Genomic DNA, 19055 nt, shown 5'->3' on the forward strand with positions numbered 1-19055 from the left:
ACACCACTTGCCTTTTCCTCCCCTCCAGGAGCCATTCACTTTGTTTATGCCACGTTCAGACCGCACGTCCCACTCCTTCCTCAAGATCCCTCTTATTTGGCATCACGACCACTCGGCCACACTCCAGCAACGGCTGCAATCACAACCCGTTACGGAAATGCGCCACTTCGACAAGTCGTTTGGGCCATCAGCGGCTGTGTGGACACAGACAAGTGTAATCCCTGCAGGTATATATATATATATTTTTTTTTTTTTTCACCACTGTTCCATCCGGGTTTGAACCCCGTGTATTCTCCTTCTCAGCCCCTTGAGGACACGTCTGCTCCTCAGAGCTGAGCTGTCCTGGGAAATGGAATCATATGGGTGAAGCCTCTTTCACCAGAGGGGAAGTGCCTGCGGTGCTGTGGATGCCCACGACTTCAGGCTACACGACCTCCAGGCCATCACGTGAAGATTTTTGATTTCTTCCTCTTTTAATCATATTCAGTGATTTCCCAAAAGGTAAACACTGATAAATGCACCACAAAAACAGAAATTAAACACGCACATTTAAAGAGACACCTACATACTCGCTTAGAAATACTTCTATAAATAGGAAAGCATTTACACTCAAGCTTCTGAAATACTTAAAAATATATTACAATAATTCTATTACTTATAAATACAGCCAGGTGAAAATGGGACGCGTGGAGAAGGCAGGATACCAAAGCAAGAAATCACTTCTCACCGACGCGGAAAAGCATCTCCTCAAGAAAAGAATACAAACCCCTTGAAGAAATCCTGCTTGCTCAGCTTTCCCGACTGCACCAACTGATGTAATAACTGGCCCATGTGATCCCTGGTGATCTGACTCCTCTCGAGCGTCGACTCCACTCCCACTCGCACAAAAACAGGCAGCAGGTTCTGGGTGCTCAGCTCCTCCACGCACTGCATCGCCTCCTGTTCCAGAGACACAGGCGATGAGCGAGAACATCAAAAAATGGGGTCATTTTCTACTGCAAGATGTTTTTTTGAGCACACGTTGTAGCACCTGGTACACAGGACGGGGATTTTTTTGAAGGTGAATCAACAGACTGCTCGTTTTGGGGTTTGGAGTTTGGTTTTTTTTTGGAACTGAGTATTTAGCGAAGCTGCCAGACAAAGGTGCTGAGCTAGGCTATGGGACCTCACCACAAATCACCACTGAGATAGAAATCGTAGAATACTACTAGTAATAATAATATTTATACTATGCAGGCAACAATTCTTTAAAATACACCATCAGGCTCCAGGCGACAGGTGGACCAGTCAGCAAAAGGACAGGAATTGTCTTCTGGATGCCAGCACAACACCTCTTAGTTCACCAAATATCAAGGCAAGTTAAAAAGAGGACATCGGGGTGAATTCATCGCTGATCTCATCTGGCAGAGAACTGCCTGTGTTACAAACCCACGTCATATGAAGAGGCATAAAGCAGGTGGGGAGCATTTGGAGGAAAACGTCCCCTTCCTAAAGCATCTACTTTCTGGCCTGTGCATTTTGTAACCTCAACAAGTAAAACCCTCTCACACAGAGACTTCCAGAGAAGCGCTCAATGTCACACTTCAGAAACCTCCCCTGTCATCAGCAACGATCTCCCGCTGACCTTCAGGCAGGTTCAGCCCGGCCGATCTCACTGGGCTTCCTGCTTGAAAACATCTGCATTTTGTCTCAGGTTATGCCTTCAGTTTCCGAGAACTGGCAGCCCCAGACGGATTTTGGTGGGTCCCAGCCCGCAGGCTTGGGTCAGAGCTCTGCCGTCAGCCGTGCCCAGCGCATCCCAGAGTCTCTGGGACAGGGAGCGACCCTGCTGTCACCAGACACCAGCACACCGCTCAGCAGTTCTGATTTACGGTCAGGTTAAATACCAAAGACTAAACAGCGATTCCTCTGCTACATGCTACGTTAACACAGCCTTATTAATGCTGAATTATGAAGCTGAATTAGGGAGAAGCTTTGCTGCACACCGTGTTGGAAGAGCACTCAGAAACTGCAATTACCGCGTGGCCCCCTAATGCAGGGGTGCTGCCTCAACCTGATGGACTTCTAAGCAGAGGTGCACTTGTCTAATAAAATGCAACTCTATTTCCACCCAGCCATAAAAGGATGTCAGTGTGTTCACAAGCAGAGAAACTGAAGCCGCCCTTAGTCCCAGATATCTGGGCGTTAGGCTTTGCAGTCTGTTGCAAGAAGCAAAAGGACCGGAGATCCGTTCAGCAGCTCCACCGTCCCCTCGGCCAGGCCAGCAAGCCGGGGGACACCACGAATCAAAGCTCAGGGTTCCTTTCATCCCCAAACCAGGATCTAACAACTTCTCCTGATAACCAGCTGAGAACCCAAACCAAGCCATCCTAATATCCCTCTTGCCAATTTTAACTGGAAGCCCGAGGAAGCATGAGCAGCAACTCTGCTCGTAGGGTGCCAAACCAGTGCTGCCATTTCAAACTTGGCAGGTTCTTAAAATTTATTTCAGCAGCAGATCAAACCGATCAGCTTTGCAGCAAGCGTAACATGTCTTACAAACTCCCTGGACGAGCTAAAAATCCATTTACAAGGGCAACAAAATGTCAACCTTTAACTAGGAAGTGTTGACAGCTGCTCGTAATTTCCAGTGTTTATTAAAAATACTCTGGAGTAGTTTGTTCAATATTTATTATTGCTTTATCTGCCTCCACATCAGAAGAGCACGTGCTTTGATAACCGAATAAAAAAGCCTCAGTTTATTTTCCCACTAGCTGTTCTGTTTCCAAAATTGCTGTTATTACGGAGCTGCTCAGTGATTCATGACAGACACACGTACATCTTGCTGCTTAAAACACACAAGCTGGGCCGTTTCTCCCAGTACTAAGCAGGGCAGAAAACAAGTTTGGGAGACGACTGTCCAAAAAAACGCTCATGGAGCTGGTGCTGCTGCGCAAACTTTGACAGGCTCCACCGTTTGTCACCTCGTGCGAGCTGAGTGCTTCCAAAACCGCTGCTCCTGACGAGTTCTGCTGAACGTAGCAGAAAGGTCTGTGGCATTTAAGTGAGGTTTCCATTTTGCTTACCTTAAAATCATTAATATGCAAGAACTCATCAATGATAGATTTGCATTTTCTCTCGATTTCCTCTTCTGATAGCGAAGGCTTTTCTTGCACCGGAGCTGGAGGAGCTTCTGGCTTGGCTGGTAGAAATGTAAGAAAAAACCAACACGTTTTGGAAAAGGAGCATCAGCATCATTTTCAGAGACGGCATTCTGAAAACAAGTCACCAGAGCAGGGCGTGTGCCCTGTCGCGTCGTCAGACACGGGCCCCTTATCTCGGTTACACTTCCCCCTGCATGAACATCTGATATTTCTGTAAATCAGCCTTTTCCTGGAAACACAGTTGGCAGCAACACAGAGTGTGAGACCTCCAAAGCTCTCTATCAATATCAAATAATCAAACTTTGAAACACGCCGACTGCAACGGGCAGCAACCCGAAGCAACCTCCTGACCACATCCCCAAAATCTCCGTCCCCACAAAATCCTTTATGGGGTCCCAAAGCTTTACGATGACCACGTGCCGTGTCGTGGGAGTCGAGAGGGACTCCTCTCAGTGGCAGCTTCTAGATGTTTCCTGGCAAAAGAGCAAACCACCGTGCTTATCGCAAAGGTTCTATCTATAGGGAACGTCGCCCTACGTATTTTCTCACTAGCACGTCAGCTCCGCTGGCTGGAGCTAAAAGCAGGAGCTGGAGGACTGTCGGGGTGACACAAGCCACCCCAGCGGGCACTAACGCCCCGCTGCGCCCAGACCTGCTCGGAAGGAGGGCTGGCAACAGCGCCCTGATAAAAAGATGCCGTGCGTGGTTTGTCCCCCGGGAAATGTGTGCAAAGGGTAGCTACGGCCTTTTTTGGGGCTGAAAAAGTGTTTCTGCACAACTGACACTGGCTTTGGGGACGTGGAGCCCAGAAACTAGCAGCAATAGGATATGAGCGGGCAGGACAAGGCCACAGAGCAGAGCTCTGCCAGCACCCGCAGCTTTTCGACTCCGAACCCTAAGGAGGAGAGGAGGTGAGAGGAGCCAACGCCACGGCCCGTACGAATCCCTTGTGTCACGAACCTTTGGGAGGCAGATCACAGCTGTCACAGCTCAATGACTTGTCACTGTGAGCCGAAAACTCACACTGCTGCACACAAATCTGTCATTTTTTCTCATTTATTTTTTTCCTCTTTTGACTTTTCTCGCATTCCGCGAGATTCCCTGAGCGCGGAAAAGCGGCTCACCGGGTTCCTTGGCTTTGTTCCTCTCCGCCTCTGTGCTGTTTCTGTCCATCTCCATGCCGCCTGTCAACTGCTTCACCGTCTCCAGCATCTCCCTTCGCTGCTCCTCTTGCGCCTGATTGTCGAGCAGCAGCTCTTTACTGCTGCTGCCCCGCAGGAAGGTGTTGGGACGGGAGAGGGAAGGCGGGAGAGGTTTGTCGTTCTTCTCCCTGCCCGTGCTCCCGCGACTGCGGAACAAAACCACACGTGCGTCATGGTTACGGTACGAGCAAGCCCTGCTCGTAGCGCTGGTAATGTTACAAAAGATACTGGGTAGCTTTGCAGTAAGAAAACCCCACAACCCAAACCCAGCAGGATTGTTGTCTCGATTTTTTTTTTCTTTTTTTTTTTTTTTTCACAGTTGTAGCTGTACGGAATATAATCAAAATGAACTCAAGTCTCAGAGATGCCCAAACACAAATATCCACAGAGCGGACAGGCAGAACCAACACTTCCCAGAGAGCATATGGAAAAGCAATAAAATTCTTACAGCAGAACGGTGGATTTTTATAATGTAAAGGCACTGGCTTACTGTAAAATAGCATGAGCGGTGTATTTTACTGAAAAATAGCTTCCCAATACTGAGGGCTACAACCAATAGGTGACAAGGATCTGCCCTATTACTGGCTGTGTTAGTGAGTAAGATGGGCAAAACGATACCAAAAATGGAATAATTCCCAGGTAAGCCAGAGTTTCAGGTGAAATAGGAGGGAAAAACATCAGGGACAAACCCAAGAAAACAGCCCGGCAGCTCATGCGTACTGGAATGAAGAACCAGTGACATTTTAAATGAACCGTACATTTATAAACCATGTCTAGAGTCAATAAATTATTGAGGGTTAATTCATGTTTCATGCTACGAGCTGGAGCGGCTGCAGCCCTGACGAAATGGGAGTTTGAGCACTGCCCAGGGTTACGCACGCATCGCGTGACACGAGAGCACAGGCGGGCTCGGTCACACCGAACGGGAAGGGTCAGGCACAGCCAGAGTGCTTTAAGAGCTCTGCTAAATTTCTCCAAGGTTTTAGGCATAAATAAACCTACTGACCCGGCTGAAGCCACGACTGTTGAATCCAACCTCCACACCTGTGTATTACAACACTTCACCTGAAGAGTTTTTAACCTGTTATAAACTACCAGCAAGTGTATCCTTTAGATAAAGGGTGACTAAACCATGGAAACGTAAAACGTTCACTGTAATGGCTTTAAAAATTAATACTCTCTGTCTCTCCTATAAAATTATAAAAGATGCATGTGTTTTGAGTGGGCTCAAAGCACACAGTGCGGGGAGAAAGACACAGCCTTTCCTGGAAACTCAGTGAAATTCTCTTCTTTCTGTGTGCTGGTAACTAGGAGCAGCAAGTGAGAAGCGCAGGTGTACAGACAGCGGAGGGGGAACCGCAGCTTACCTAGTTAAGGCCCTGCGAGAATCTAATTCTGAAGATGCGGATGAGGCAGATACAGATGGGACTGGAGGCTGCAGTGCAGAAAATCTGTTCAAATTAGTGGCACTTGGTCGTAAGGTGTCTAGGAAGTTGGACAGACAGAGAAGAGCGACAGCAAGGTCAGTAGCTGCTGACATCTTGGCATCACAAAATCATTTAATAGTTGGTTTTGAAGTGATGGGGAGAGAACGGAAGGGAAAGGGCTGGTCCTGCCCCGCTTTAACCCACCCAAAGCCGCTCTCGGCTGGTGGCCAAGCCCCGACTTACCCATCTCGCTCGCCTTTGCTCCCCCACTGCTGCCCTTTCCCCAGCTGCCCAACTGGGCTTTAGGCACAAGCTGAATCTTCTCATCTATTGTGGGCTGTAAAACACATCAAGAGATACCATTACAAGGGCAAATCTATACCTTAATTATAAATGAGGTATTTTTTGGCAACAATCCCTCTCTCGTGAACACCAAAATGTGTTTTAACACATTGGTGGAAGACAGAGCCAGACAAGGAGGATGCAGCATGAGCTGCCTCTTCCGAAGGGTCAGGGAAACACGTTCACCATGACCAGGAGCTTCTTTTGATTGGAAACTCTGAAGCTCGGGAAGGAGGAAAAAGCACAGGTAAGTACTTGAAAGCTGTTAAGTTTGTCTGTGACAAGTAAAATGGTTCTGCCGTCCGCTCCGCCTACCCGTCGTGGCTTTGGGGGCAATCCGCAGGGTAATAAACGCGATTCAGAGGGCAACGAACGACAGGAGGTTGCAGAACTTGGCGGGGAAAAAGTTGTGTCTGGCAAGAAGAGACCATTGATTTTACAGTGCTCAGCAGGTGAATTTATCAACGAGGAGGTTGTGACCCCGCAGATCGCTTTGTGCGAGCTCCTCTCTCCGTGCAACAATGCGGCTATTGTGGAACTAGCCCTGTTTGTACTCTTATTTGTACTGAACAGAGTGGAAGGACTTTTCCCAGAAGAGCAGTAAAGCCAAACAAAAGCAGGCTGGATCTCTCCTGCTAATTAAGTTTTGGAGTCTGTTTTATGACTTTCACAGGGAACAAAATGAGTTTGATCTGCAGAGGTGCTACAGTCTGACCAGGTTCTGCTTTACAGCTTTCCAAACATCCGGGTACTGAGTAAAATTCAGGGAGAGTGACATTAATTGGTACAAGGGAACGTCTAGGAATCGCCCCGATTTATGTGAAAGACAGAGTTCTGGGTGAGAAATCCCAAAGCTGTTCTGAAGACCATTAAAAAAGGAGAAATTTCCAAGCTTGCCAAACCTGCAGCCCGAGATAAACGTCCCCAAACCATCACTTTAGTAGTAAAATCAGAGGAAGATGCTCATCTGGAAGATGAGTGTGAAAGTTTATCACATACTGAGGGATGCAACTGCACCACAGAGAAGACCGGGATCGCTGTAAAAGCAGACCAGGCTCTTCGCGTATCACTTGAACCTTTCCAGCCTGGAGGGCTGCCACCCGTGACACGTCAGGAACGTTTCATTTTCAGAGGGTGGCATCCTCATTCCACTAAGTAGCACTGTCAGAACAGGGCCTTGAGAGCTTGAGAAAAGGATTTCCAGCAGAGCAGTGGCTGAGATCCCTTCTGCAACAGCCGTGCCACGTGCTGCGCCACCATCGCACACCACCCCGACTCACACTCTCTTCTCATCATTTAATAAAATGCAGATTTTTTTCCAACTAAGAGAACTTCTGGGTCACTAGAACGAAGCTGTGAACCTGAGAATGTGCCCGCCTTTCCCTCGGAACAAACAACACAGGAATGCTCAGAAGACATCAGAGTCTTCCTTTGTGCCTTGGGGCAGGGTATTAACTCCCGGGGATTTGCACAGCATTAACCGCAGGGATTTAAAACGTCCCCAAACCAAGTTTTGACCCGAAAACTGCTGTTCTTTCCTGACACATCCAGTCAGGTAAAGCACGAGCCTTGTGCTGGCACCTACCTTGGTGATTTTAAGGAACTTGGTGGGGTCCAGCACTCTGCTGTTCTTTGCCCCCTGCACAGTGTTCCAACCGCCTTCATCGACCCGCTGGACACCTGCCAGGCGACAAACACAACCACCCTCAGCTCAGCCCCCGGGGAGAACGCAGGCAACCAACTCCAACTTCAGCGGGAGGCAGAAAAGACGACAGCACATTTCTGCCACGCCTCGGCACAACTCCGTGCAGAAATCCTGTCTTTTGGAGTGTTTCTTTAGTCTAAGAAGACACTATTAGCTTGCCTGACTTTATGACTATAAACTAGCCTCGATATAAAAGATCTCACTGTTTTCAAGGGCTGGTTTTGGTAGTGCTGCTTCCTGGGTAGATTTCTCAGCGTGTGTTCTTGCGCTCTGGATATGGCTGTGTGCACCAGGCCTTCGCAAGCTCGCAAAAGGAGCGGCCAACGCACCCTTGTCGTGCTTGCGGCAAAGATTTCAGCCCTGCCAGGCTAGTCTAGATGCAGAACAGGCTCCTCACCTTCTCCTGATGTCAGTTTTAGAATAATTAAAACAAAACCTACGTGTGCTTTCATTAGACCCCGTTTTTACGGCATGTTCATTTAACAATCCTTAGTATTAAAGAATCCCAGAGACGACTTTCTCCCTTCCCTGCTCTATCCCAGTCGTTCCGAATTCATCTTCAGGTAGCAGCAGCCTCAAGGGCTGGGAGCAATTAAGGGTAACGTCAAGACACTTTCTCATGCTGAGTCAACACCTCACAACTTTAACAGCTAAAGACAACGTGGTTACTCTCAAAATTAGATGCTATTCTCTTGAAATTGGATGCTGCTGCACGCAAGAATGGATGGCAAATCTGACTCCTACCTGGTAACTTGTTTTAATAGATCTGTGGCAGACTGATGCAAAATCAAATCTGGTTCACATGAACGCAAAACCTAAGTGCTGTTTAGCCTGTGATTGCTCATTACTAGCCAAGGAATTTGCCCCCCAAAAATCCACACAGCCAATCCACGGCAAGTCTGGTTCTTCTCCAGCCTCAGCCATAATCAGGCCCCAATTCCCCTTCGGTCATTACACTTTGGGGGAAACACAGATCTTTCTTTCTTCTTTTATGTGGAATTCCCTCTATGGTCACTGGATGCGAAATGAGTGAGAAAAGCAGCAAACTCGGCTTTTACTTTACCTGGTCTCCTCTTCTCTTTGGTCATGAGCTGTTGGACCTTCCTCTGTTCTTCTTGCTCTTCAATCTTGGCTTCTTTATGGATCTGCTCGATGGTCTTGGGGCCCTGGTCTGCTCTCCGTGACACCCAGTTGCACTAGGAAAGAAGCAAAATGTGTGCTCAGAGATATTTCCAGGAAAAGCGCCGTAAATTCTCAACGCCGTGAGGGAGGCCTCATCCTCCCCCCCTTGTAACATCTCAGAGGGGCTGCTCCCCGAGGGATCTTGCAGTGCTGGGGCATGATGCTGCCGTTGCTACCCCAGCCCAATCTAGACTCTGGTATAAATTCTGGTGTAGGGTAGAGGCTGCAGGGAAGACTTTCATGCCTTTGGAGAAGCGTGACTGAATTCCAGATGTTTTAACCCCGAGCATCCTGCACGTCCCCAGGTTCAGAGGGAAGAGGAGCACCAGAGGGACGCTGCTGGCACTCCCCGTCCATTTATTACTGACACTGTTTGTCCCTTCCTCCAAGCCTGAGGATAAAAAAGAAACCCTGAAAATAAAGCGGCAAGAAGCGACTGCGTTTTATCTGGAGACAGAGCTTTGCCACTCCAGGGACTGCGATGGCTGAGACAGGAATCCTGCAGAGAGAGGTGGAGCTGTCTCTCCACAAAACCTTTCCACCGCTTGATGTGTCCATCCAGCCCCTCGCTGCGCGGACCCATCCACCCCAGAAGAACCAGCCTGCCTCTTCACCTTGCTACAACCTCATTACAACTTTCGGGGTAATTATCTTCGTGTGCCCCGCAGCCAGGACGGTGACTTTAACCTCCACAAAACCCCAAACCAGCTTCAAAGCAGTTGTTTGAGGTACGAGTAAAACCCGCTCGGGGCTTCAGACAAGCGCTGTCTGGTGGCTAAAGCCATCGGCGCCTCCGCGGGCGGGTGGAATCGCAGCGCTGGGGAAGGTTTGCGCAACCTGCAGTCGCGCCTTCAGCCGCAGGGTGGAGGTACACCCTTCAGCCCTTCCCCCACCACGCTCCAGCTTTAACATCGTGGCTACGCTCAAACCGGGCGGGTGGTTACAGCCCGGGCAGGGCTCTGCCTGCACTTGCCCGCACCAGGTGATTCGTTTCTGAAGCTTCGTGAGGACTCACTGTTGGCATGTTCTGACAGAGCACAAGCTCCGTTTGCTTTTGCCATGACCAGCAGCTCCACGCTGCCAGGAAAAAGGGCCCTCATGGTTTTACAGCCGCACGATCCGGCGCCCCTCGCTCTGTGCTGCGCAGCTCGGAGCTCTTCAGTCCCATCGGCACAAGCCAGTGCTGGCAGGGAACAGTTACACCCAGGGGGCATGGAAATGAAGGCAGGCCCAGGGGATGCTGTGGGGTAAAAAACACCCAAAACCGCCCCTGTGAGAAGAGCTCAGGCACTTCTGCTGCACCGGGGCTGGAGGAGCGGCACGAGAAGCACGCGTGGGCACGTGTCTGGTGTTAAGCAGAACCGTGAGCGGTTTGTGTATCTAATAAATCCTGGCCTTCGTTAGGGCAAACTGGAGATTTCTCTTTGGGCTAAGGGGCGCAGCTCTCCCTCTAACATTCCACCTCTGTCAATCCCTGCTCTCCCGTAAGGATTCTTGCAGCCTGGGCACGAGGGGATCACGCGCTTTTACTCCCTTGAGTTGGCACCTACCAGCCTTAGGTCTATCACATCCTGAAGCATGAACCGAATCCTTGAAGACGTTTTCCTCTCTTTCACGATCTTCTCCATCTGATTAAAATACTGGTCCATGCGAGGCTGCACAAGAGAAATCACTGTCATCACCAGCGCCTCTTGGAAGAAAACAAAAACACTCCCTCAGGTGGGGAGCCGGTGGGTTTTGCATTACAGCGTTTCTGCGCCAGAAACACACCTGGGGACCCCGAGCCGCTCCCCGGAGAAGAGAGTGTTGGGTCTTGTACGCTCCCCCCGAGTTGGATTTGAGCGTGTGTGACGCAGGATATGCAAGGAATGAGACACAGGACTGCAGGAACCTCCTTCATTTAGCACCTTTTCTCTGCCTTTTTCAATTAATTAATCTACAGCCTCTGCGTGCACTTGATAAAACTTGCCATCTTTTAAAAAATGAAAAATCAATGTGGTTTTCCTCACGGAGTGGCTACTGGCTAGCTGCCACGGAAAAGCAGAGTCCTGCTCTGCGTCTGAGCTTCAACTTCTCACATCAACCCAGGAAACTAAAGGTGCCTAAAACTGACCCTGCGCGACATCACTTTGATGTTTTACCTCCCTGAGCCGTCTCAGCTGGGGTCAGGTGACACAAGCGCTGCTTCTCTCGGCAAGCCGCTGCTGTAGAGGTTTAGTCATGATATAAAATCCCACAAGCTCCTTTTCATCCAAAAAGTCAGTGTGCACCAAGACATGAAACAGTATCATTAGAGGAGCCTCCACTAGGTCTAAATTTTACTCATCAGGCTCCAAAAAGCTTTTTTCCCCCAAAATGGGGGCACTAGTTGTTTCAAGAAAAAAAAAATCAAAGCAGTTTTATAAAATGCTTTCCACTCCCTTCACTAAAAACTAGCTAAACCCATCAACAAACACAAAAAAACTATTAAAATTTGATTCTGGCCTTGCCTCGGAAAGTTTCAGCTCTGAGAGCAAATGTTTCCAAAGCTAGGAATGACAGGGAAAATATTTGAAATGGACTTTGTCCAGAAGCTTTAATCATACCTATCACTAACGCTTCAGCTTCAATAAAAACAAGTAATAAAACGTCTACCCCATTAATAGAAAACACATCAAGGATTCTCACGCAGAAATAACAAATCACAAAGACAGGGCACGGGCAGCTCCTCTCAACGGGTAACGCGACATCCGCGCTACGCGGTGCCACGGCGCCAGGTCGCAGAAGCGTCCGGTGTGCCCCAACGCTGCCTTTTACGGCACTTCCACACCCACAAAGACCCAAACAGCACCCGGGACTCATCCAGCGTGACCTCAGCTACCACCTACAAGTCAGACCCTGTTTTCGTCCCAAAGCACGTGGGGAAATCCAACCCCACCTTCCGGCACTTTCCAACCTGCAGCGGTAACGCTCAGGCCGTGGCAGTACCGGCGCGGGGTACCCAGCCAGGAGGATTAGGGAGAAATGCGGCTGTTTTGGGTCAGCGCTCCACAAAAGAGTTTGAAAAACTGTTTCCCCGTAAGGATCAGGATCGCTCCGCCACGATCGCTGCAATCCAGGGAACTCCCTTCCCCGAGCAGCTGAAAACAACTGGCTCCGTTTGTTTCCTGAGCCGAGTCCGACTGATTTCTGGCAAAAGCCTCGACCGCTTGTTTCCATCGCGAGCCTGGCTTTCGCGACGGAGCCGCAGATCGTCTGTGCCCAGAGCAGCTCCTGGGGCACGTCGTGCTCCGTGCTGCGTACGCGTTCGTTGGAAAATCGCGAGGAGGGTGCCGGAGCGCTGCAGTTGCAAAAGTGCTGCCATGTTCCAGCATCACTGGAGACGACGAGGACACAAAAGAAATGCATCCACCAAGGCTCAGGTTGGTGGGGGTTCAGGCTTTTAGATTTAAAAATACGTTCAGTGGTAGATTTTGTAGGTTAGACAAGCCTTCAGCAGTAAGGAAACAACTTGAAATCTAAATGTTTTGGAAAGTACAAGACAAGAGGTGCATTCTACTCGGAAAAAGTAAATGCTGAGCGTTTCCAGGCTGTGCGCTTGGATGAAATATTTGGAAACAACTAACAAGTGGAGAAGATCCCTGAAAATTACATCAGCTCTATTAGAAAAGGGCAGAGGGGAGGGAGCGAGGCCAGACCATGACGAAACATCCACAGAGGAGCGGATGATTCCCTCATGCCGTACAGAAATTCCTGAAGAAAAAAAACAACCAACAAATCCTCTCATAAAAACACCCCACACCCATTTTTTCTTCCATGCCTGCCCTGAAAGCCTCGGCTCGCACTCTCGGTCCTGCCCTACCTTGGCTTTCTCAAAGTCCAGGTCCTTGCCAATGGTCGTTAGCAGGCGGCAAAGGCACTCGAGGGACTCCTCATCGTGGTTTTTCAGCAGCTTTACCACGCAGTCATGCATGATAGCCTCCGTCAGCATTTTTAGTTTGAAAAGCTCCCCAATGAATTTTATATTCCCGATGGATCTCCGTCGGGCTTTGTCCTTGGCTTCTTCCAGCTCATCATGGAGCCGCGTCTTCTCCTCCGGCTGTAAAACAGAGAAACAGCTCCAAAAATCCCCACGTTCACAGAACACAGCACTCTTCAGAAGATCCAGGTTTACGTTAATAGTTATCATTGTCCCCGTTTACTCTTTTTCTCCTAAATACCAAAAAGAAGCTGGTACAAACCTGCTCATCAAGGTCAATATTTTTTCATTACGCTCAGCCACAGTGACAGACTGAAACTCCCCCCCAATCCACTGCCATCCTCAAAAGAGATCGCTTCCAGAGGGAGCTCCGAGAATTTACGGGGAAAAATGCCACTTACAGTGGTAGCAGCTTCAAGTTCTTTCTGCTTCTTTTCAAAGACGTCGTCGTCAGCCTTGTCCTTTTCAAATTCCTTCTGGCAGCGATTTAACAGCAACTTGCGGAAATTCACTGTGCTCCCAGGTTTGTCTGCCATGGGCACTTTCAGCTGCAGGAGAAGGAAGAAAGAAAAATCTGAGCAGGAATACGGCTGAACTGGATGTACGAGCGAGGTTTTCTGTAAGCCATCCACTACATTTTATTATGCCCTTCACATCCAGCGCCGCAAGCCTGCAAGGCTGTGACAGTTAAGCATCACGTCACGATTTCCAGCTGAGTTTTACATTTCGTACGTAAAGTCACGCTCAACACTTGGCCTCCGCCTGCAGACAGATTACATTTCCATTCACAGGGTCCTTTAAAAAGACACGCCGCTTGAAAACACTCTCGTTACGCGCTGAAGAGCTGGGAGCCGTGCTCCTTTGCTGCGTGGCATGAAGGAGCAGGGTGAGAAAGAGGCTGTTGTGCCCCAAATTCACCATCTGAACACCAGCTGTCTGCTCGGCTCGGCACCTCGGGCTTCCCTTCGCAACGAGGGAGAAACTGGACTTTCCAAACGGGACTCATTGCGTCTCGCGACCGGGCAGAGCGAAGCGTCCACACCTCCGAGCAAAGCCCTCTGCCCACGGGTAGGGCCAACCAACGGAGAAGAAGAAACCCATCATGTAAATTATTTTTATTTCTGTTCAGAAACATAACATTTAACTCTGCTCTTGCCAATCAGTTTGTGGGGGTAACGTGCACAACATTCACCTGCGCAGAGGAATCACTCGTTTGGTTTTGGCGGTTCTTACCGTCACAAGACACCTGCACATGTTGGCGTACGCCACCGAGAAGCTCGGTTCATCGATAGCCTTCTCGAAGACCAGGTCGATGACCCCTTTCAACCTCTCTTCTGTATCTACCGTCAGGTCTGTCACCTGCTTCATCAGCTGATTGAACATCTGCGGCGTCAGCTTGTTCAAGATGCTTCGTACCTTGCGGAACAGCTCCTGAACGACAGAAAAATGAAGTTTACGCACAAACAGGTGGCGTTCAGGAACAAGGTAGGATGTGTCCTGAAGGCGAACGGAGAAGACATCCTGCGGGAACATCTAGGAATTGGGTCAGGAGATCTGTGCACACACACGTTGGTGCTCGGTCCAGCTCCAGTCCTCGCTCAGCTACTGGCTATCACAGACCACGGCTGTGGGGAAGGATTTCTGGAAACACTCGAGTGCTTTTATCAAACCCGACAGAGGCACAGAGCCCTGTTGTCACCCGACTGAAATGCTCTTCTTGACACCAATTCACAGGGAGCAACCTCCTTCTCCTTCGACCAGAGGCAACCAACTTCTCCTGTATTTACTTTAAGGTGCCTTTTTTTCACCCTACCCAGAATGATAATTAGGTCAATGACGCTGCCGTCAGCCCCCGAGAACAGAATGCCGGTGTCCTTTGAAACTATCCCAACTTATCCTACAAATTACAAGCTTGACCACCAGGCAAATACCTCCGCCCAGAGTGGCTGCCCCACAGAAAGGAGGGGGACAAAGGCACAGAGAAACCTTCAGCATTGGGGCTGTGGGGCTGGGCAGGATGGATTGAGAACAGTTTTCAGCGGAACCGCAGTCTTGCTGAGGTTCAGGGCAGAAATGGAGTCTAAAAGGGGATGAAAAGCAAGTTCTGTGCTGGAGGTCTGAGGTTGTTTGCTTTAAAATGGAGACAGAAATATTCTAGTAAAACAGCAATAGAAAAATAATCCTGGAAGAGAGGTAGTAGGTTGTCTGGTGTTCCCTATTTAGACTCGCTTAATAGACAGGATTGCTATTTAAACTCCAGGTCAAGAATAAATACATGAAAAAAAACCAAAACACGGTAGGGGAAAGCTGTGACTAAACTGGAATTCGTTGCCCCTTTCCCCTGTCTTTCACAAAGGCAAAGGTAAATCACCGTCCTCCCCCCGTCAGGGGCAGTACCTCTGCGAAGCGCTCACCAACGCTCTCACCTGCGTTTTGACATTTTCCGGGTCCTCGGTCTGGCTTTCTCTCTTCAGGCTCGGCTTCCAGGCGTTCTCCGCCTTCTTCAGGTGCACATCCTCCTTCACGCACACGGTGATGATCTTCCGGGGCTCTCTTCTCTGGCCTGGCTGAGATCTCCTCGGTCCAACATTCAACAACTAGGACAAAAACATTCCTTGTTATATCCCCTTTTCCACTCGCACCTTGACAAAACGCTTCGAGGCGCACGCCAACGCCCGCTGACGGCCATGCCGACCGTCGGCAACTCCTCCTGCGCCTGCGAGGGCTCCCTCCGACCCAACGCGCCGGGTCAGGCAGCGGGAACGTGAAGACACCAGCTTTTCCCAGCACAGACGCGGGACTCGCATTGGCGATGCTCCGAAGGCTGCTTAAGCGCTGCAGAACCCAACCCGACTGACCAAAACAGCCTCTTGAAAGCCAGAAACTGCCAGAAACATCCTAGCAAAGGTGTATTTAAGGACCACACCAGTCCTTACGTAGCGTCCCAAGCACTTCAATAAGGATAAATTAGCAGCTCTGCCCAAACTGTTAAGTTTTACTGGGGATTGCTTCAAACGGAGCCATTTTAGGACAGAAATTATATAAAACACACCAAACAGAGCTTCAGGGCAGCTCTTGCAATGGAGAAATACTGATCCTAACAGGTGCGGGTCAAACTCTTTGTAGTTTTACAGAAGGAAAGGGAAAGCGGTACTTTGTTTGAAACAGCATCGAGCGCCTCTCTGCAATCCTGCATTACGTGATGCTCCTCCCAATCACACCAGGCATAAAAACTGCCACAATTCGGGGAGTTTTCTGTGAGCTGTACAAATGGTGGAGCACAAGACATCCCCAAACTCCCCCTTCATCAGCTGGGAGCTTCCTATTAAGGACTAAAGGTACCAAATGGTGCCGGCAGGTTACTCTTGCCCTGCGCTCCTTTGTATTTCTGAACTCATTTGTTAGAAATGTCCGACCTCAATGTAAAATAATTTTACAGCGACAAAACTCCATTATCAAACCCTGTTGCTTTCCAGAGAAATAATTAATCTCTTGATGGGGCAGCCTCCACAGGAAAGATGGGTCTTTGCAAACATTTCTGTGCTCAACAAAGGAGTTCAACGAGCAAGAGGCAAAACCATCTCAACCACTCCAACAGCCTCCTTCAGTGCAGGAGCCAGGTGCTCTTAGCTGCTGCCTTTTAGGTCACGTATCAGCCCCTAAACCTGTTTTTGCGCTATGAAAAACCAAAACCCTCCTGAAAAGAAGGAGTTTGTGGCTGCCATTTGAACTGTTTCACTCTGACGACGTAAATGCACGAGGCCAACAAAAGCGACCGACTGCTGGAGTTCTCGTTCGTCACGGGACAGCAGCAGCACAGTAAGGGAGTGTCAAAAGACAAGGATCTCGGGCAGGATGTGTGCGGTGTGCTGGGGCGATGCCTGGGGCAGGGCTCAGTGCTGCCCCGAGCTCAGATCCTGAGGGTACGCGCCAGAATAACCCGTTAGATCGCTCAAAGCCTTTTTTGGGTGCAAGCCCTAATTGTAACGCGAGGACACATGTGGATCGCTACCGACAAATCAACAGTGGAATGAGGAAGCAAGAACAGGGAGACTCCGTGATGCTTTGGTGTGTCAGGCTCCTCCCTAAACCAGCTGTCGACCAGCCCTACAACCCCTCGCCGCTCCCACCCAGAGCCCCTGAGAGACACCAGTCTTAGGTTAATGGTTGCACTAGATGATCTTCAAGATCTTTCCAATCTAGGCAGTTCTGGGACCAGGACGATGCAGCCAAGTCTGCTTTGCAGCCCTGTGTTGACACACCCACCTCTGCTTTTCCGCAATTTCACACAGTTTTGCTGCCGTGGTTCTAACCACGCCACAAACATACAGTCACGGAAAGAAAGAACTTCCCTCTGGCTGAAAAACCAGACAGTAACGCAACAGAAATCCACCTGGTTTCAGCCCCGCGCGCTAAACCTCATCACACACCTCTGCACCCGCGGAACTTGGTCACCAGAGCCGTGCCCTGAAAACCACAACGTCTGGGCTTGTTTTGCCCAGGAACGGGGGCAAAGCCAACGAGATGTAACCCGTGGCCGCCCCGTGTCTCTCGAGCAGCTCCGGCCTCTCCAGGCTGCGAGGTGGGAGGACAGGGCCACGCAGGCTCGGCGCTGCCCTGGGGACGGGTCCAGGCAAAGCCAAATCTCGGCTCTCGGAGCAAACCGAAAAGAAACCATTGCCCTGGAGGAGGCGACTGTTTTCTCCGGCGAAAGCGACGGTTGCGCATCTCCTGCACGTCAGCGTGTCACACGTCACAGCCTCCTCAAACCTGACCAGATCTCTTAGTGCATTAATAAAACAAAGGCTTTCTTTAAGATTGTGTTCTTTTAGTATCTGCCAACAAACTTGGTTCGAACCGTTGGATTAGGTTTTAAATGCAGTGATCAGAAGCCTCCTTTGAACGTCTAATAAAATAATATATGGATCAAACTTTTAATGGAAAAAATCCGGGTTTGTTTTAGTTCCACGTCTACAAAGCGGGAAGTTAAAGAGGCACTTGAGCTCGTGCTCAGCCTCCTGTTTGTCACCCAGTGTAAGCGGATAATAACGGCTCTGTAGCGCCTGCGACCACAACGCTACGGCCTGCTCTGAAACAGTGTTTTCCACCAACAGCACGGAGAAGTGCTCATCTGAATTACCCGTCTTCTGGAGGAAGACGGAGGGGAAAAAGGAAAGCAGAAAGGAACGGGGAGCAGCCACTCACGACGGAGCCAAACGTCGCCACGGCACAGCATGACCTTACGGAGCGTTTCCACTCTCAGGCCACAAATCACGGTAACCTTTCAAAAAATCTCCAAGAAATTAAAGAACTGGCTGCTCCCTCTACCACAGGCTTCACATGCAGAAGGGGAAGTGAGATGCCAGGAGCGACGCAACCTTCCGGGGAAGCTCAAGAACCAAGAGGACTCGAGTTCCCATCACCTCTCAGGGAGCGCAAAAGCGGACGCGTCCCACCTCGGTGCGTGGGGACAGATCGGTCCTCTCCGACCCTATTTCCCCGCGTTTGCATCTCGTTACCTGCTGCATTCATCTGCGTCAAAAAGGTTTATTAGCTGTGTTTCGTTCCCATGTAACTACACTCCCCGTGTCATTTGATGCGCCGGTTGTTAGTTCTACAAACAGTCACACAAGGCGTTTCAGCGAAAAGAAGGAAATAAAGAGAAAAGCCAAGGAAGCAAAACAAAAGATTCTGAACGTGCCGGAAGCTTGTTAGCGCTGGGCTGGCTCGACGTTATTTCGAGGGCGAGGGAGAGGCAGTGGGGTTTAATGGTTTATGGGCATGGCCTGTGCAGAGGTGGAATGACCGAGCGGACGGACAGCGCGCACGCGGGTTTTTGCCATGCTTCACGAGAAGATAACGTCCCATTTCGCTCGGGGCTGAAAGCCCTCTCGTCCCACCACCGCCCCCGTCACGGGGCAGCGGGGCTCCTTACGGCGCGTCACCTTCCGCCCCTCCTCGAGCAAAACGCAAAGGCAGGCTCTACTCTGTAAAGGCGCAAATGTAAGATGTATGTTATGTGCTGAATGCTCCAAATGAACGGGGTAAGCGGGACTTACCTTTTCTCCCCCTTTCCACAGGTCTGCAAAGTGCAGA

General features: G+C 49.8%; 1 protein-coding gene across 1 annotated transcript in view; it reads right to left on the minus strand.

Moving 5' to 3' along the window:
- The window catches only part of LOC104272484 (eukaryotic translation initiation factor 4 gamma 3-like), a 72147-nt gene that overhangs the window by 9741 nt on the left and 43351 nt on the right, over positions 1-19055 (minus strand). The window contains 13 exon segments of the mRNA XM_009867499.1: positions 767-939; positions 3066-3181; positions 4268-4491; positions 5713-5830; positions 6016-6109; positions 7700-7794; positions 8883-9015; positions 10552-10656; positions 12843-13079; positions 13361-13507; positions 14193-14390; positions 15386-15556; positions 19038-19041. Of these exon segments, the coding sequence (XP_009865801.1) occupies positions 767-939; positions 3066-3181; positions 4268-4491; positions 5713-5830; positions 6016-6109; positions 7700-7794; positions 8883-9015; positions 10552-10656; positions 12843-13079; positions 13361-13507; positions 14193-14390; positions 15386-15556; positions 19038-19041 (1815 nt within the window).

This window comes from Apaloderma vittatum, unplaced genomic scaffold, assembly GCF_000703405.1.
Source record: "Apaloderma vittatum isolate BGI_N311 unplaced genomic scaffold, ASM70340v1 scaffold12544, whole genome shotgun sequence".
NCBI classification, from domain to species: domain Eukaryota; kingdom Metazoa; phylum Chordata; class Aves; order Trogoniformes; family Trogonidae; genus Apaloderma; species Apaloderma vittatum.